Source organism: Lissotriton vulgaris, chromosome 3_1, assembly GCF_964263255.1.
Source record: "Lissotriton vulgaris chromosome 3_1, aLisVul1.2, whole genome shotgun sequence".
NCBI classification, from domain to species: Eukaryota; Metazoa; Chordata; class Amphibia; order Caudata; family Salamandridae; genus Lissotriton; species Lissotriton vulgaris.
In genome coordinates this window covers 2110096850-2110113792 of record NC_141689.1, presented here as the reverse complement: position 1 = coordinate 2110113792, position 16943 = coordinate 2110096850, and the positions used below count along the sequence as shown (strand labels likewise).

Here is a 16943-nt window from a genome sequence, read left to right as displayed (position 1 = left end):
CGAGTTGGGAACTAGACGTTCACCAACTTCCGGAATTTTCACATAAGGAACCTTATCGGGACTTAAGTGGTATGTGTACTTCGAAGGGAACCCCGCAGGATATTTACCTCCCTTCTCCGTGGCAGCAACAGCCGCCGAGATGTCATCATCTATTTTGCTTTTGGACCTCGTGACTGCTGCAACTAAGTATTTTGATACCGCAGACTTCGCTGCCTCATCAGCAAGCGAATTACCAACAGCGTGGACCCCCACGCGCTGGTGGCCGAGAGTATGAATCACAAACACGAGCGGCAGTTTCTCTTTAAGTTCTGCCACTCGGACCCAGATCATTTTATGTTTTATTGTGCTACCTTTGGAATCACGAAAATCATTCTGAATCCAAAAAAACAAGTTCTCATTGTAAGACTGGACACAGTAGTAAGAATCACTTACGATTAAAGTCGTCACACTTGGATCGGCGTACTCCAATGCAAGCATCAGAGCACGAAGCTCAGCTAATTGTGCGGTGCAGTCCCCGAGCGTCTGCGTGTGCACGACACTGGACTTGAACTCATTGTTCACCATGGCACCGACCACAATGGCGCAAGCGGAAACGTAGGCATGTTTAGAGCCATGCGCAACCTGCGCCGAACCATCAGTGTAAATGATACAATGGAAATCCTCCAACGGCCGCATCGCTAAAGGAGCAGGATGAACAAACTCATACTGTAAATACTCCTGCGACCGTAAAGCGGCGTCAAAAATAAACGTGACATCCTGGGATGTCAAGGATGTAGCCCACTGAATCCACCGAGGGAGCAAAGCTTTAGAATTCGGTACACTGGCTTTCGTGACCGCCTCCAAGGCAGGACACGGGGTAACAACCAACATGCGCTTTCCCTGCGACAGGGCACGTTCCTTAAGAATTGCCATCTGCACAGCCGTTAAAACTTTCTCCACAGTGGAAAAACGCAGTTCAGCCGAAGTGTATAAGTGTGACTTGTAAGCAATAGGTACAGTATCCCCTTCATTAAAAGTCAGGTACGTGAAACCCACCGTCCCAGGGATAATTCTTATCACCAGGTTGGTCTGGTTATCACGAGTCTGTAAGTAGTCAGAAGCGAGCAAATCAGCCTGCAAAGACTGCAGAATGGCTGAATGCTCAGGCAGCCAGCATGATTTGGAAAAAGAAGGTTGTATCAAGGCATACAAAGGCTTGATACGCTGGGCATATTCCGGAATGTATGTCCTCCCGAAATTTAAAAAACCCAGCAAAGACTGTAATTTTTTCAGCGTTGTCGGAGAGCGCAACTGCGCGCACTTCTCCAGGAACTGAGGAGCCAACCCCTTTCCTTCGTGGTTAAGTTCATAACCCAGAAACAACACTGTGTACTCCGCAATGTGTGATTTTGCAAAGTTAAACTTGTAACCCATGTCTGCAAAGTTACAAATTATGCTGTTCACTCGACACAGATGCTCCCAAAGTTCGTCGTCTGTGAGATAAATGTCATCCACATAAGAACAAGCAACTGGATCGAAGCTCTCCAAAAGAGAGACTATGCGGGCGGAAAACACTCCAGGACTATTCTTATAGCCCATTGGGAGTCGTTTAAACATTTTTTGTACGCCGCCGCACGTAAAACTGGTCCACTGGGAACTTAGACCATCTAATCTGTGTGCATAAAAACCATTGGAAATGTCAAGCGTGGTTTTGAACCGTTTACGCTCAAGACTATTCACTAGGGCAGAGCCGTGAGTATTCTGTACTGCACAGTTACGGCAATGCGAGTTCAAATGCCGGTAATCCAAAACCAGACGATATGAGCCGTCCGGCTTGTTCACAGTAAAAAGGGGATTATTCATTGGTGACACACACGTTTCAATTACACCTTGATATTCTAATTGTTCAAGGATAGCCGCGACAGAAGCTTTAGCTTCACGCCGTATGGGATACTGAGGTTGTGGCTGCGGCTGTGACCTTAAAGGAATCTCATGGCTAGGGGACAATTTATCCCAGCCACACTGATTTCGGTACACAGCCGGCGCAAGCGCCAGAGCCCACTCTTCTGCAAAATGCAGCGCTTCCACTCTCGACACAGTGTGCGCGAAACTGGGGAGGATCACCTCCTCCCCTCGCTGAGCTGCGAGAACAAAAGGTGGGGGCCAGTCAGCCTCCGAAAGCAAAATGTCATACGTAGACGAAAGATTTTCCCAAAATACCCCTTTTACAGTTCGCTGCATGTCACCTTCAATTAACAGGACAATTTCAAAAAGTCGTTCAGGGGGAGCAACATGTGTATCAGCCGTTTCAATCACAACATAAGTGTCAGTCGCTGTCACCTTCAACAGTGGACGGAGGGCCTCTCTCACTATGGTAATCTCCGCCGCGCTGTCCAGCAAGGTCAGAGCCCACGTCAGATTCCGAAGCCGCGTTCTCACTATCTGGGGCATATCGATGCGCCGTTAAGGCTGCGACCTTCTTCTTGGCAAACTGCGGTCTCTTGGGCGTAGAGTCGTCCCGCTGATCCCCTTCACTTCGCGTGCGGGGCTGACCACGTCCTTGCTGGCCACCCCTGCCCCTGCCGCCCCCTCCACCACCGGTTGACGGAGCCGATGAGTCCTGAAAGGAACGAGGAGAGCGTTGGTCAGAAGCCTGAAATCTTTCAGGCGATTTAATCGTCGCGCGATCGCGCAAATCATAAACTCGATCTGACTGCGCAGGTTGTGAAGGCGCCGGACTAGAAACCTGTGTCTGCTGTTGTTGTTGCTTACCCTGATTCTGCTTTTTTGGCCAATTTTGTTTTTTGGACTTGGGTTGTCCACCCGTTTCCGAAGACTGTCCCTGGGGCTGCTTCTTCTCTTTTTCAGAAAAAGCCTTTAAACCCTTAGAAGTGCGGCCAACCATTTTATAAGCCGCCACAATAATTCTTGCTAGCTGACGGGGTTTCTCGGCATCGGGAATTAACGCCAGAGCATTGGCCTTCTGAAAGTTCACTGCATCCCCCTTGACATTCGCAAGGATAAGACCGCAAACTGTCTCAAACGAGCCGCTCAGGCGCATACCTAATTCAACCGCCGACTCCGGTCCGTGATCATCCTGAACACGTTTAAGGACCGCAGAGAGGTTTGACACAGACGGGGTGCCATAGCACCTCGAGTAAACCGCTGCAAAAGTCTTACCCCATGTTTCACAGTCAGCAAGTTCAGGGGCTAAATCTTTCGGTAAACTGAGCGTAAGAATCCGGTGTTTTTCACCCGGAGTCGTATTAGGAAACACAGCCTCCAGCTGGTCGAATTTCTCGGCAAGCCAGTAAGGAAAATCATCCTTATCCTGGGGCTTCTTGCCCATAACGGAATTCACCAAGACAGGACTGATTTTCAAACCAGCCTGTTCCGCTCGAAGCTGCGCACCTGCGGGGGCTGCGCCATGAACATTACGACCAATGTAATGAACAAGCGCCCTAATCACTCCAACCGCGACTTCATGAAGACGCCGCAGCTCAGCTACACTACAAGTAGCGCGATTAGGGTGAGGAGTAAATCCACCCAAAGCGGGCCAATTTGTGCCCGGAATGGACAAAGGACCTAACCTCGGAGCCGTTAAAGAATGGGGTAGGGCGCCACTAAACCAAACTCCGTGTTGCCAAGCATCAATAGGTACTTCCAGTGCCCTGTACGGAGCATAAGCCACCGGTACAGCCGAGGCAGTGTATGAATGGAAGACACCCGAATTAGCGTCCACTTCCGGAAATGTCACCCAGGAATAAAAAATTCGTACGGGTACGCATGTTCCGCACTCACCACTAGAACCACAGCCAAGCCTTCCACAGGGACATTATATGCCCGCAAGTGGCCGCGAACCGCGACGCGGCTATGCTGCGGTATGTCCACGGCCATGGTAGCACAGGAAGAGAAAAAAGACAAAGAACACTTTGTAGCACAACTGGGTAGTAATTCAAAGAAACCGTTTTTAGAAGAATTCAAGCTTGAAAAGACCTATTTAAAAATAGGTAGGTTTTTCCGACACCACCGTTTACCGGAAACGGGAATGAAGGTGTCAAGGTTTGAATGATATACTACTCGAGTGTCATGATATAAGGCCAACAACGTACGGGCGCCATGTAGCAGGGTTTCCGTTCTCCCACAGAACTGTGCATAGAGATCTAGAACCTCAGTGAGTTAGGATGATCCAAAACTCATCTCAGTGTCAGAAATCCCCTTACCTAGCTAGCTACAGTGTCTCATGGGTCATTATGGAATGATCCATGTCTTAGACAAACCAGAACATGAACTTTAGAATACCTCAGGAATCGTGGAACACATGAACACTCTTTCGTTATATAATCATTTCAAACCAAAACTGAGAGTCAAAGAACACAAGTGCAAGTTTGAAATATTTATTATTCAATGCAAAGTTCTCAAACGCAGTATCTTGTATAATACTAAAATGCAGATTATAAAAATCAGTGTTAGCAGCATAGTCACTAATCCATAGTAAGCAAAAGGTGATAGCATGTTACAATGCAAAATCTATAGAAATCTATATCACCTATATTTCGCGCACCCTATTTAGTATATTATTTTATATCTAAGAAGGTCTCATTCGGGCTTTAGCAGGGCGGACCCATACCTCTAAATGTCAGTAGGAGTAGATCACATCAACAGCTACCAGCTCTCTTCATGCGCAGCACCAAGTGTCTACGTTCATTCCGTGTAACTCTATCTTAAACCCGCGTAGAGCCCAAAATGTTGGCATCAACATTATTTGTGTTATGTCTAATGTGGTGCGAGGATCAGGCCTCCCAGCAACCTTGTGTTAGGCTATTCTTAGAGTGTGCAGCTCTCAGTGTGCAGACAGTTGTACCAAGTGTACCAGGCAAAGCTGATAGCATAGTAATAACATATTATTCTCAAATAAATCACATCACCGCTTCTAGGTTGAAAGCGACAACAACAAGTAGGTGTCGTGTGCAAAACTGAAACCAAAGGAAAAATGTCTGTTTAAACATGTAATACACTCATGCTAACTTAACGCAATATATGTAACGAAGTATCCATATGACAACAGTATTAAAATCACTGATACACGAAAATAAAGCACACACAGCTAAAAGTGGCAAAGAAAAGAAGGGGGACCTCCCGGCTTCCGCCTCAGGAGGGAGAAAGGTTCGTAGCAGTTGGTAATCCCCGAGTGAATGCCACGAATCCCTTTTGTAGCGCTACTAGAGGTAGGTGCTTGGTGTGCTCCTGCCATAAAATAGCTTCTCTGCTCTCTCCACTTCTGCCAATAAGCACTTTTTCCAATTGTCCTCTGGACAAATCATCGCACTGCATGTTGGAGGTGCGGTGCCATGTAGTATAGTTCCAGGTCCATAAGACCTTACCTCCCTTTCTCAGGCTATAGCTTGAGCACTGATAGGCCTACCCTAGTCATCTTCACCACAGAAACCAGATATACCAGTAGGCTGTCCAACTTCTTAAACATAGTATGAGGTATCGGGTATAGGCAGTTCTGCAGCACAAATAGGCACTTTGGGAGGAAAATGGAGCAATATATTGTTAACAGGGTCATCCATTTCATATACTTACATTTAAAATTGCCTATGAACAGATATGAAAGACCAGAGCCATTCATATTCATTACATAAAATTAGTAATTCCCAGTACCTGTAACCACATCATAGGAAGATCCTGGAGCACCGTAGCTGGACAATACTGCACATCGATCATAGGGTAAGGGCATACCACAGCATCTCGTGCCTGTAGAGGGTATACACAGGGCAAATACATGAAAGGACTATATCAACAGTATGAGTTAGAGATTTGTTATCTAAAGGTAAAACACATTCTAGCAAAACAAAAAATAATCTGTTAAAATAGCTGAAAATTGCCAAAAACCTCTAAATACGAAATTTCCTGGAGAACTATTTATCAAGAAGTTGTACAGGCTGTCTGAAGGTTCTAACTGTGACACTGGTTAGTAGCGAAGCAACATTACCATGTTTTGTAGGCTACTCACATTTTACGATTAAAAGGCCCCGGTGCATAACGATGTGATACTCAGTGCAATGTACTTATTTTGTGCCGAAGACTTGACTTAGGGAGTATTAAAGAAGTTTATAAATGCATTCAGGTGTGAACAATGTTACGCGCAGTTGAATGTTGCTGTTCGTCTTTGGTAAGTGGATAGGATATGAAATAAAAGAGAAAATACTGCTCAAGTGTAACCGCAATTTAAGATTGTGGTGCTGGAAACAAGCATTTCCAGAGCTCTATCCTCCAATATCAGGGCTTGAACCAGGAAGACAGTAAAGAAGATGCATCGGTTTATGGAGAGAGCCTTCAGAATGAATGCCCTGATGGAATTAGCAAGGAAGAGCACCTGCCTAAAGGCAACTTTATGAAAATACATCTTGTCGCCATTGGGAGCAGGTGTGTATTCATTGTCTACATTGCCCATGGTTAATATCAAGTTCCTGAGATTTTTAGGTCAGGCCTGGAGACAGCTTTAGCTGTTTCACCAGTCTTGTGTAATCCCAAAAATCAAAACTAAAAATTATATATAAGGGATGTGGGTAAGGCATTTCTGTCCGCTTGTCTGTTCACCTGTCAATCACATTAGCTTCTGCTGATCACGGATTAAAGCATGGGTCAATGCGCCAGCCCATTTCGGTAATTGGCTTTTTTGTAGAGCGAGTGATCCCATTTTGTCTGATAATGTGCACTTCAACCCAAAAGGAAGTACGCCTCAATTCCGGGCTTGCAGGCTACTATATTACTTTGCCAATGTTTTTTTCTTTCCATTCATGATCCTTTTGTTACATCATTTTGTGTGTTTACATTATGTCTTTTGATTACAGTAATAGTAATTCAAAACCAATTGCATATTTTCGTTGAGCCAATCAAGTACTATATTTTCCTGTGATGTGCACTACAAATTCAAAGGGTTTCTAAAGTTGTTCTAATTACACCTGCGTGCGTGCTAGGAAACACGTGCATTGGTCTATTTATGTATAGGTTTTCGTGAAAGCTTTTAAAATAACAAAGTAGTAATAAAATAAAATAGCCATAGCACCAGCTTGCCAATGCCAGGCATATAGGCTTTGCCAATGCTTAACTCCAAAGGGTCGTAATTGATTTACCTGGAAATATCAGTTGTGGTCAGGAATTACAATGACCTCATTGAATCATTCCCTACCTTTGGTCTCATTAAATTGGATTTATGGATACACTCCTACCACGACCCTGTAGAGGTTGTGGATCTGAGAAGGCATGTAGAAGACCGCAAGTACGCTTATAAATCGAAGAGCTGCGCTTTCCCAATGCTTGGCTTATCATGGTTGTAAAAATAAACATTATGTCAAACTATTTGTGCTTTTTACCCTCTAAGGTCTAAACCATAACAGAGACTAACTCCACAACCTAAGTGGGTGGCATCTTCAACTGCTTGACTGCAGGGAATGGTGGTTAAGAAAAAACAGCATTTGTCTATCCACTTGGGTGTTACAACCCCAGATGTATAAGACATAGCCACACTGGAGCACCAGGTGAATTCCAGGAACTCACTAAGTGTAGAGCAGCAGACATTAATTAATTAGGTGCTTATTTGGATGATCGTATCTCCCCTGGAAAGAGACTGGTGGACCACAAACAAATGTCCATTGCAACCTACAAGAGGAAGGCCTGAAGTTGACCTTAAAAAAGTGTAGATTGTGCTGCTCCAGAGCTAAGTATATTAGTCTCATTGTCCCATAAAATAAATAGAATCAAGCCTGGAAAGCTGCTGTCCTTCAGCAATGGGCATTTGCTGAACCCAATTAAAAGTTGAAGAGTGTCTAAGGATTATTTAGCTTTCATAGTTGTTTGCCAAATGCTTTGCACTAATAAACTGACCACGTATCCATTTTGGAAAAGCGTTGCCACCCCATAAGAACGTATAGGAAGAACATAATTTCACCTTTCAAGCCATATGACAGATTCGTGCTCTTTGAAGCTAGGCCCTTAATGAGGCATTTCACCACTGTTGACCTTCACTTACCTACTTTGATGTTCATCAACCGTACCTCCTCCGTAATAACGCCATCCTATGCAGACTCGAGGCAGCTCTGTATTAAGCAGAACACTTGAACTAGACAAACTAATTTCTTAATGGTGTTGTCTTATGAAATAATTCCTAGCACCCAGGTTGACAATCTCTGTCAAGTTCGTAGATTACTTGTAGAGTGTAGTTCAACTGACAATAATCACACACCCGTAATAACGCCAGCTGACTGAATAAGTGGTCACAGCCAGATCACATAAATATTGATTTTTTACTTTCAACTCATTTAAAGACCCTGAAGGTTGTTTTGACAGTTTCTCCTGCCAGCTGCCGAGGTTCAACACTTTAATTGGATATCGTCCCATGGATTACACAGACATAACTTTGAAGAAGCATATTTTTTAGGCACAGAACTGAATGCAATGCGTTTGGGAAAATCCCAATCATCCTTCAGCCATGGTCATTCAAAGGCCTACTTTATTCTATAGCACTGAGGGGACTACTTTCCAAGGAATTTAATTAACCAAATTTCCATGCATAAGACCTGTGAGCCTTAGGGTGGGCTTCCCCAAACTTTTTGCGTGTTTGCTTCACTTCTTGCGGATTTGAATTTAGGACTCTGGGCACTTTACCACTGCTAACCAGTGCTAAAGTGCAGGTGCTTACTACTCCCCTAAAGCATGGTAATATTGGTATATCCACAATTAGCATATTTAATTTACTCATAAGTCCATACTAAAGTGTACTGTAGGGGCCTAGGGCCTGTAAATTAAATGCTACTAATAGGTCTCAGCACTATATGCTCCACCCACCTATGTAACCCTCTAAACATCTTGTACCTGCCACTACAGAGCCTGTATGTGCAGTTTGACTGCCATGTCGATGTGGCATTTAAAACCCCTTGCCAAGCCTAAAATGCCTCTTTTATTACATATAAGTCACCACTATGGTAAGCCCTAGGTAGCCCATAGGGCAGGGTGCTGTGTACGTAAAAGGCAGGATATATACTTTTTAGTTTTAAATGTCCTGTTAGTGAAAAACTCCCAAATTTGTTTTTCACTACTGTTAGGCCTACCGCTCTCATAGGTTAACAATTCCTTATTACATTTATAAAGTGTAAATCCTGATTGAAAAGGAGTAGAACAGTCACGTTTTGTACCTATGGTCTTGAAATGATAAAACCTCTTTATTGGTATAGTTAGATTTATTATTACAACTTTAAAAATTGCAATTTTAGAACGTTGGCATTTTTCTGCTCTTAAGCCCTGGGTGCCTGCTGCCTGTCTCCAATACACGTCTGCGCTGGGTGACAGCTGGACTTTGTGCATTCCCTCTAGACAGTCACACACAAAGGGAACTTATGCGTGCCTGATGTGCCATTTACATCCAGATGACCATTAACATCCTGTTGGACAATTAACATCCTGATGGGCCATCCTGGGCAGGATGGATGGCGAAGCAGGCACTTGCACCTAGATGGGCTGTGCCTGTCCCCACAAATAGCTGCATACCCCCTGTAGTGCGTCTGGAGCAAGGGCATGAAAGGGAGGACCTTTTGCACCACAAAGCCCCTCTTTAAAGTCGCCACCACTTCAAAGGCACCATTGAGTATAACTACTGGTCTTCTGACCAAACCAACTCAGTACACTTCTGAACCTGTGGATATTCTGCCAGGAAGAAGGACTGCTGTGCTGCTGAAGGCTCACCACTTTGCTGGACTGCTGCTCTGAAAGAACTGCTTTTCTACTGTGCTGACATGCCTACAGCCTACTGCCTTCTCTGCACGGGTGAGAAGGACTGGACCTACACCACTTACATCCAGAATGACCCCAAGCACTTGTCTGCTTGGCTTCTGTTCTGAAGTCATAGGGACATCAAAGACTTCACTCAAGTAAATCAACCAGCACCTGGACTCTGCAATCTGTGAGTCCTACCCTGCCAAGTGGTGCAATCGAATCCTGGGCCCTTGGAAGTGGGTTTTCCTGTGTTGCAGGACCAAAATCTATGGACAGTCGTCTTTGTGCTGGTTGGAACTGATGCATTTCCTTTGGCGCTGACGTATCGCTGCTTCAAGGACATCACAGCGCCAGCAGTGCTATAAATGACGCATCGTTTGCCTTACAAGGGGTTCGATGACGACGCATCTTCCAACTGTGCAACTTGGAACTGACGCATCATCTAAAATCCTACGGATCAACGGCAATGCATTGCCGCTGATCACTTCTCGTCATTGACGCATCCTCTGAGAAGGTACAGCTTGCAGTGGGCCCTGCGTGGTTCCTGTATCCGACCCATGCGCCATTGTGGTCGGCCTGAATTTTCTGATTTGACCCGGTCCAAGTGAGACCAGATAGCCCCGGTTGGCACTTTATGTTTCTAAGCATAACTATGTTTCTACTTATTGGATTTTTTTTCATTGTTTTGTTCATTAAATTAAGTTCTATTTTTCTAACCTTGTGTGGATTAATTTTGTGCGGTGCTTTCACTCTTGTACTGTATTTAGTGTTGCACAAATCCTCAATATATTGCCTCTTAAGTTAAGCATGACTGCTCCGTGCCAAGTTACCAGAGGGTGAGCACAGGTTAATTTAGGGTGTGTATATGACTTACCCTGACTAGGAGGGTGGTCCTTGTCTGGACAGGGTGAATAACTCTACCAGCTAGAAACAAAATGTCTAACAACATGTGTCAAGAATTACTACATAATCAGAATGTACACCTAAGATAAAAGAAAGTTTTAACACAACTTCATCATCGCTTCTTCTGACCAAGACTCTACTTTCAAGAGACATAGCTTGAAAGGCTCTGCCTAAGCAATCAGTTCTATCATCCTACTTCAAGAGTGATCCTGTGGACTAAGTATGCAGGCCCTTGGCCCACTCAGACTGTTGTGGTCTTGATAACATCTTAGTCACCCTTCTGATCATCATCATGGGATTTGTCAGGTACTAGAGATCAAAATATATGGCATGAAAGTGCCATCCAAAGCAGCCTGAAAGAATTAAATGAGGAGAAGCACAATGTGAATCTGCGGATATCAGTAGGAGAACTGGGTACAGTTTTTAGGTTTTACCTGAAACAACACATGTGCGGTCACATGCAAGACATTTTGTTAGCTTAGAGGGAGTCGAGAGCCCACCCACTGCTTACCAGCAACACAGGCAAAGCAGAAAGTTATCAACTAGAAAGAACAGAGCATGATTACTGAAGCTGATATTAGGTTTTAAATACGTTTGCTAATACCTTTCGTTCATAATCCAATTACCTGGATAACCGTGCTCTTGTCTTCACTGTCCTGTATGATATCTTGTGGGTATAATGTTATCAGGGTTTTATCTTCAGTCTGAACCAAGAATGCTTCATTGTTGTAGTTATGGATAAGGCGCCCTGAAAGTACACAGTAAAGTAATGGATTTTGTTTAGAAAATAACAGCCTCGAAAAAGGTGCATGGAAAACTTAGTTTGAAATAAACTCTGTGCCAACTCATTTCTAAAGGATAAAGCGTATGAAGCATAAAAGAACAACCCTGTATAAAAACCGCATCAGAATAAAATATTGTGGATGATAGACTCTTAAAGGAAACTGCTGGTAAATCAATTCCGCAATCCAGCTGCGTACAATAAATGAATTAATATAAAACTATTTGTAAAACACAACACCTAGACCCTACGCTGAAAGCGCATGCAATTTGCAGATAGAACTCATGCAAAAAGCGTGCAACATATATGCAAACATGAGTATGAATCCTAGGAAATTGCATTTAAAAACCCCACATATATATGTGTATATCTATCTATATATATATATGTCATCCAAACCTTCGTAGTCGAAATAAGAAAAAAGGCGCTGACTCCGTGGGATTCAAACAAAGAGGAGTTTTATTCAGCCAACGATGATGGCTAACGCGTTTCGGCGGACCTACCGCCTTGGTCACAACAACTTTTCATTGTTAACTGACAGTTTATATACACATACAAGACTCGTTCGTCGGAGCTTTTGATGACGTTCACTAGTTACTATGGTTACTTAATAAACATAGAAAAGGTCCGTTGCACATGTTTCGCTTTCAGGTTCTTATCATACATAGTCTTTCCTCTATTGTAAAATACATTGCGAGCGCATTTCCTCTCAGAAGTCAAAAACGATTTTAAATTCATTCATTTTTTCACAATTACGGCCATTCGCAAATAAACACAATATGAAAAGATACCATAAATATAACATTACTAATAAATTCATTAACTTATATATATATATACTAGCAGCCCGCCCCAGCGTTGCCTGGGGCAAAAAGAGGCTGGGGGCAGCATTTGAGGCTTGCGTGCACTTCTGCCCCCGGCCCCCTCCCGCCCCCTCCCGCCCGGCCCCCTCCCGCCCGTTTCCCGGAGATCCTTACCTCAGCCGCCGGTCCCACTCCAGGCGCCCCGCCCGCACAGGCCGCCACTCTCCAGGTGCCCCGCCCGCACAGGCCGCCACTCTCCAGGCACCCCGCCCGCACAGCCCGCCACTTCGCACAGCAGCAAGCAGGGCCGCGGCAGTCCTCCCAGCAGGTCACGATCTTCGGCGCCATTTCCGGAAGTGTTGCCAGGGAGCACAAACGCAAATTATGTCATCACGCAGACGTCACGGCCGGCGCTACTTGCAAGGGACTACTTTATGTTTAGTTCGAAATTTTTTAAACAACGTATATCTTTTATTTCTAATAGCCTATGTCTTTCTGCTTGCCCTGAGGTTTTCAACGATGTCTTGGGTGTTTTGATTGGTGGTGTACTTTTCGAGTTTACCTGGCTCAAAGGTTTGTGTTTTCTCTTTATAATAGTAGTATAGATGAGACAACCAAGTCCTTGAAAAGCACGAAGTAGGGCAAAACTCCACCCGGCGCTTTAAAACCAGGAACGGACCGCAACAAAAGGTAAATTCTTAAAGTGCAATTTTATTTTCCTCCAACATGACGCGTTTCAACCAGGTTGCCCTGGCCTTGATCACATGACATGCTTAGAGAACCCACGCCCTTAAATACCACATGGCTACATTGAAATTACTCCCACAGTTCATAGAGATAGAGAACAGACTTTACAAATAAAGTGCTGAATAAATAACACATAATATTATTTGCATTTGCTATTACAATATCGAATCAGGGACTAGTGCCCATATTAACAATAATAGCAGCAAATGTATTTCTCATATCTATATATAAAATCTTTCAATATGTATTCTATTATTAAAAAATAATTATGAAAGAGCAGTCATCATGTTAAAATACACCGTAACTCATCAATTGTACAAAATATATGTAAAAAAAAAAGGAGTGAAAAGTTTACCGAATTGCACCAATGAGAAACACACAACAGGGTCAGATAACACACAGAGATAGTATAACGCAGGCCTACATTGTCAAAAGCCCTAAGCTCTTAAAATAGGTAATACATATCTATGTCTAAAAGGTTCAAAATATGTACAAAAAAAGGTAAAGTGCATCAGTGTCTGCAGCGAGGCTCTATCACATGGGCATATTTTAAATAGATTTTGAATCATATTGTTTCAAGGGGAAGCAAAAATGACATCTGATTGAGCCCAAATGCAACCTAGTCAGGAGTGATTTTTGCCAAATATTTTTGACCTGTGAGAGATAAGGTTCAATACCCTCAGTATTTTAAAAAATAATATACTTTCTCCGTCATGGCTTCACCAATTCGTTTATTGCTCTAGCAGCACATGTAAGTCTAAAAAAACTCCTTAACAAGGCCACTGTCCCTCTTAGTCAACAGATGTGGGGTCGAATATAGCTCCGGTCTTCCTCAGGTTTCTGCAATGCTCCTGATGCAACGAAAGCATGGAGTTCTGTGCCCCAAATCACAGGCTAAACAATCTGTGATAATCACCGATTAAATTCAGTGTGTGCATTCACCCAGACAGATATCCAGAAGAGAAGTGGTGCAAGCTTAATTTGAGCATTTACATAACTTAAGGCTATTTCCTTGTGCAAAGAAAGCAGGGGCTACCTAAGCAGATACCTACAAAAGCGGTTTTACTCTTGCTGTAAGTATGAGCAGTCCTGATACCCCCCAAATGGATGCCTAAAAAGCCATTATCGGTAAACATTTAAGTTTGGACACTTTCAGTAAAGGCACAATTGGTTTATAGTCTAGACTCCAGCCCAAATAAGGTCCCCAGAGTGATTAAAATAGGTATAGTGTTTTGAAATCCAGGGCAATTAACTGCCACTGGAGTCAAAGGTGAAACCCAGGTAAGAGAACTTGTTAACCGCTTAACGTTTTGCCCCATAATCATCATGGGTCTGGTTTTACATTGCTGCTTTCCACAAACCATGAAGTGCGTTTTAGATATATTGACTTCTAGATCCAAGTCATCCATAAATGTAACTAAAGCACCTATAAGACCTTGCAGGCCGTTAGTAGTGTATGAAAGCAAACAGCATCATCGGCATAAAATAAGGCACTAAAATGCTTCTCTTTCATTTTAGGGAGATCCTTCCCCTCTGTGACTAGATAATCGTCGCGCTCATTAATATAAATGCCAGCATTTGTAAAGCGCACAGCTACCTCCGTAGAGGTGTCCCGGCGCTGGGAAGATTAAGCGAGCTGTTGCCCCGAGTCACATGGTGCTGGGCTAACCTGCTGCCAGCACCGGGGATCGAACCGTGAACCCCGCGGTCCAGAGGCGGGCACCTTGGCCCCTGCCCCACACCTCTTTCAAAAAATAAAAGAAATAAATTAGGGATTAAAACACAAGCCAGACAGGCACCCACAGACAGATTAAAAGAGTTGGTGCACTCGCCCTGTATTTCATACCTAACTGATGCATTAACCCCTTCATGCAATGCCTGTAAGAAGTTAACAATTGAATGGGGAAGAATTACATTAAATAAAAGGCACCAGAGCTTAGAGCGTTTAACTGATCAAAAGTGTTAATAAGATCCATATAGGCAAGATATAATGAGCTCTTTTTAGCTTTTAGCGATCGTATACTTTTCTATCAGGTGGTATAAAATCCGATACTGTTCTTGAGTCCCAAGATCTTCTCTGAAGTGAACCCATACTGCAAAAAGCTAAGAATATTATTTTGTGTGATCCAGTCCTCTATCCAATGCAAAACTGTACGCCCACCATCTTCACCATTGAACACACGAGAGATACCAGTCTATAATACCTAGGGTTCTTTCTATTACCTTTCTTAAAAACTGGCACTATACAAGCTGCTTGTCAAGAGGCAGGAGATTTTGGGGAGTCTGCAGCATCAAGATTGTTGGTGATGATGGTGCTCACAGAGGAATGTTCACTTTATAATGGTCCATCAAAACCCATCTGACCCCAGAACCTTTTTGGACAGGCTGTCTAAGCCACTGTGACTGCCTCAAGATCAAATCTAATCTCCAGGGAGAACTCTGGAGGTTCACCCATCTATATCGTGCCAGGAGTTTTCCCAAAGGAGTACATTAGCTTATAATAGTCCAACCAATCCTCCAGGCTAATATCTGATCCTAACCCTCCAGTCATAGAGGTACTAATGTTCCCTTTGTTTACAATGCTTCAAAACCTCGAAGTGCCCTTCTCTTTACATGTTTGAACAGCTTCTACCACATTTTAGCCTTCACCCCCAAAAGATTCTATTTCTAATGAATTGCTTGTATTTCAACCTAGCAGCTGCAAACAGTATCTTATTCCTACATTTCCAATTAAGGGCTAGGTGTAACCTTTTATTCACAGCTCTGCATGTACTTTCAAACCACCCTGGGTAAGGACTCCTCTCTGGTCTGTGGTTGTTGTTAATAAAGTCTCTGATAAAATGATTCAGTTACCCAAAAGCAAATACAATTTCAAGTGGTGAGGGGTTATCTGCCAGTAATGATCAGGGCAAAATTGGATCCCACCAAGAAAGTCAACACAGACGGGATATGGGCTCTTTGCCAACTCACACTAAGCCCGGTATTCCTTATGCTCAATTCTGTTGACCTCAGTGATTTGTATATTTGCTTACTGTCAGGAATATCAAGTACCAATTGTAGAGGCTTCTGGTCACTATGCTCATTTACACTTACCACCCCTCCACCCCCCCCTCCGAGAGAACCATCCGACCCAAATACTCAGTAATAAAAATATAGTAAATTGCTGTGCTTTGACAGCAACCCACAAAAGTGGGTATCTGCTTGAAAAGATCACTCACAATTTCAGCAGTGTTGATTAGTCTGAAACTTGGAAGGGCCTGCAAGAGTTTCAGCCTTCTGTGATTAACTTCCTGGATATTATCCATAATTGTATATAGGTCATTCATAATGGTGTTGGTACCTATTTGGCATTAAAGTCTCTACAAATTATCACCTACAATTCATTAGATACTTAAGAAGCTCAATGCTATAAAATATTCAAAATATATAATAGAATATCAATCTGACATCTTAGCTCACCAACTGGGTTATAAAAATGAACAACAAAATAATTAAAGTTATTAGTAAGGATAACCCACAAAATTAATATCCCCTGGTGGTTACAGGCCGTTTGAATAACCCTAAAAACCTTTGAAAAACCTTTGAAATGTGAATCATTGTCACCAACCTCCTCCAGTGTTCTATCTGCAGCTGTGACCATTGCATGTTTCTTGCAACATCCCTGTATCAAATTGGAGATATACTCTGTCCAGTTCTGATCTTGTGGTTTTGACGGATAGCCAGTAACATTCCAGCTGACTAGATCAAACAAAGAACATGTCCTGTTAGCAGCAACCAAGGGCAAGGACCTTGATGGGCCGACTGCAAGATGTAGCCAAGCTCTCATGTCCCTCAGATTGTTTATGTTTAGGAGATGGTCAGTCATTATCCTCTAAGCCTGAGAGTAATGGAAATTGCATATAATAACCATATTTTGTTGAGAATATTGTGGGTACTTTTAACTAAACCCCAGC

The 16943-nt window shown here is 43.3% G+C and overlaps 1 protein-coding gene across 1 annotated transcript in view; it reads right to left on the bottom strand.

Annotated features, from left to right (window-relative positions):
• The window catches only part of LOC147728887 (uncharacterized), a 386974-nt gene that overhangs the window by 53030 nt on the left and 317001 nt on the right, over positions 1-16943 (bottom strand). The window contains exons 16-17 of the mRNA XM_086963878.1: positions 11286-11407; positions 5647-5739 (exon numbers count right to left, since the gene is read on the bottom strand). Coding sequence (XP_086820004.1) covers positions 5647-5739; positions 11286-11407 — 215 coding nt within the window. The remainder of the gene's footprint in view (positions 1-5646; positions 5740-11285; positions 11408-16943) is intronic.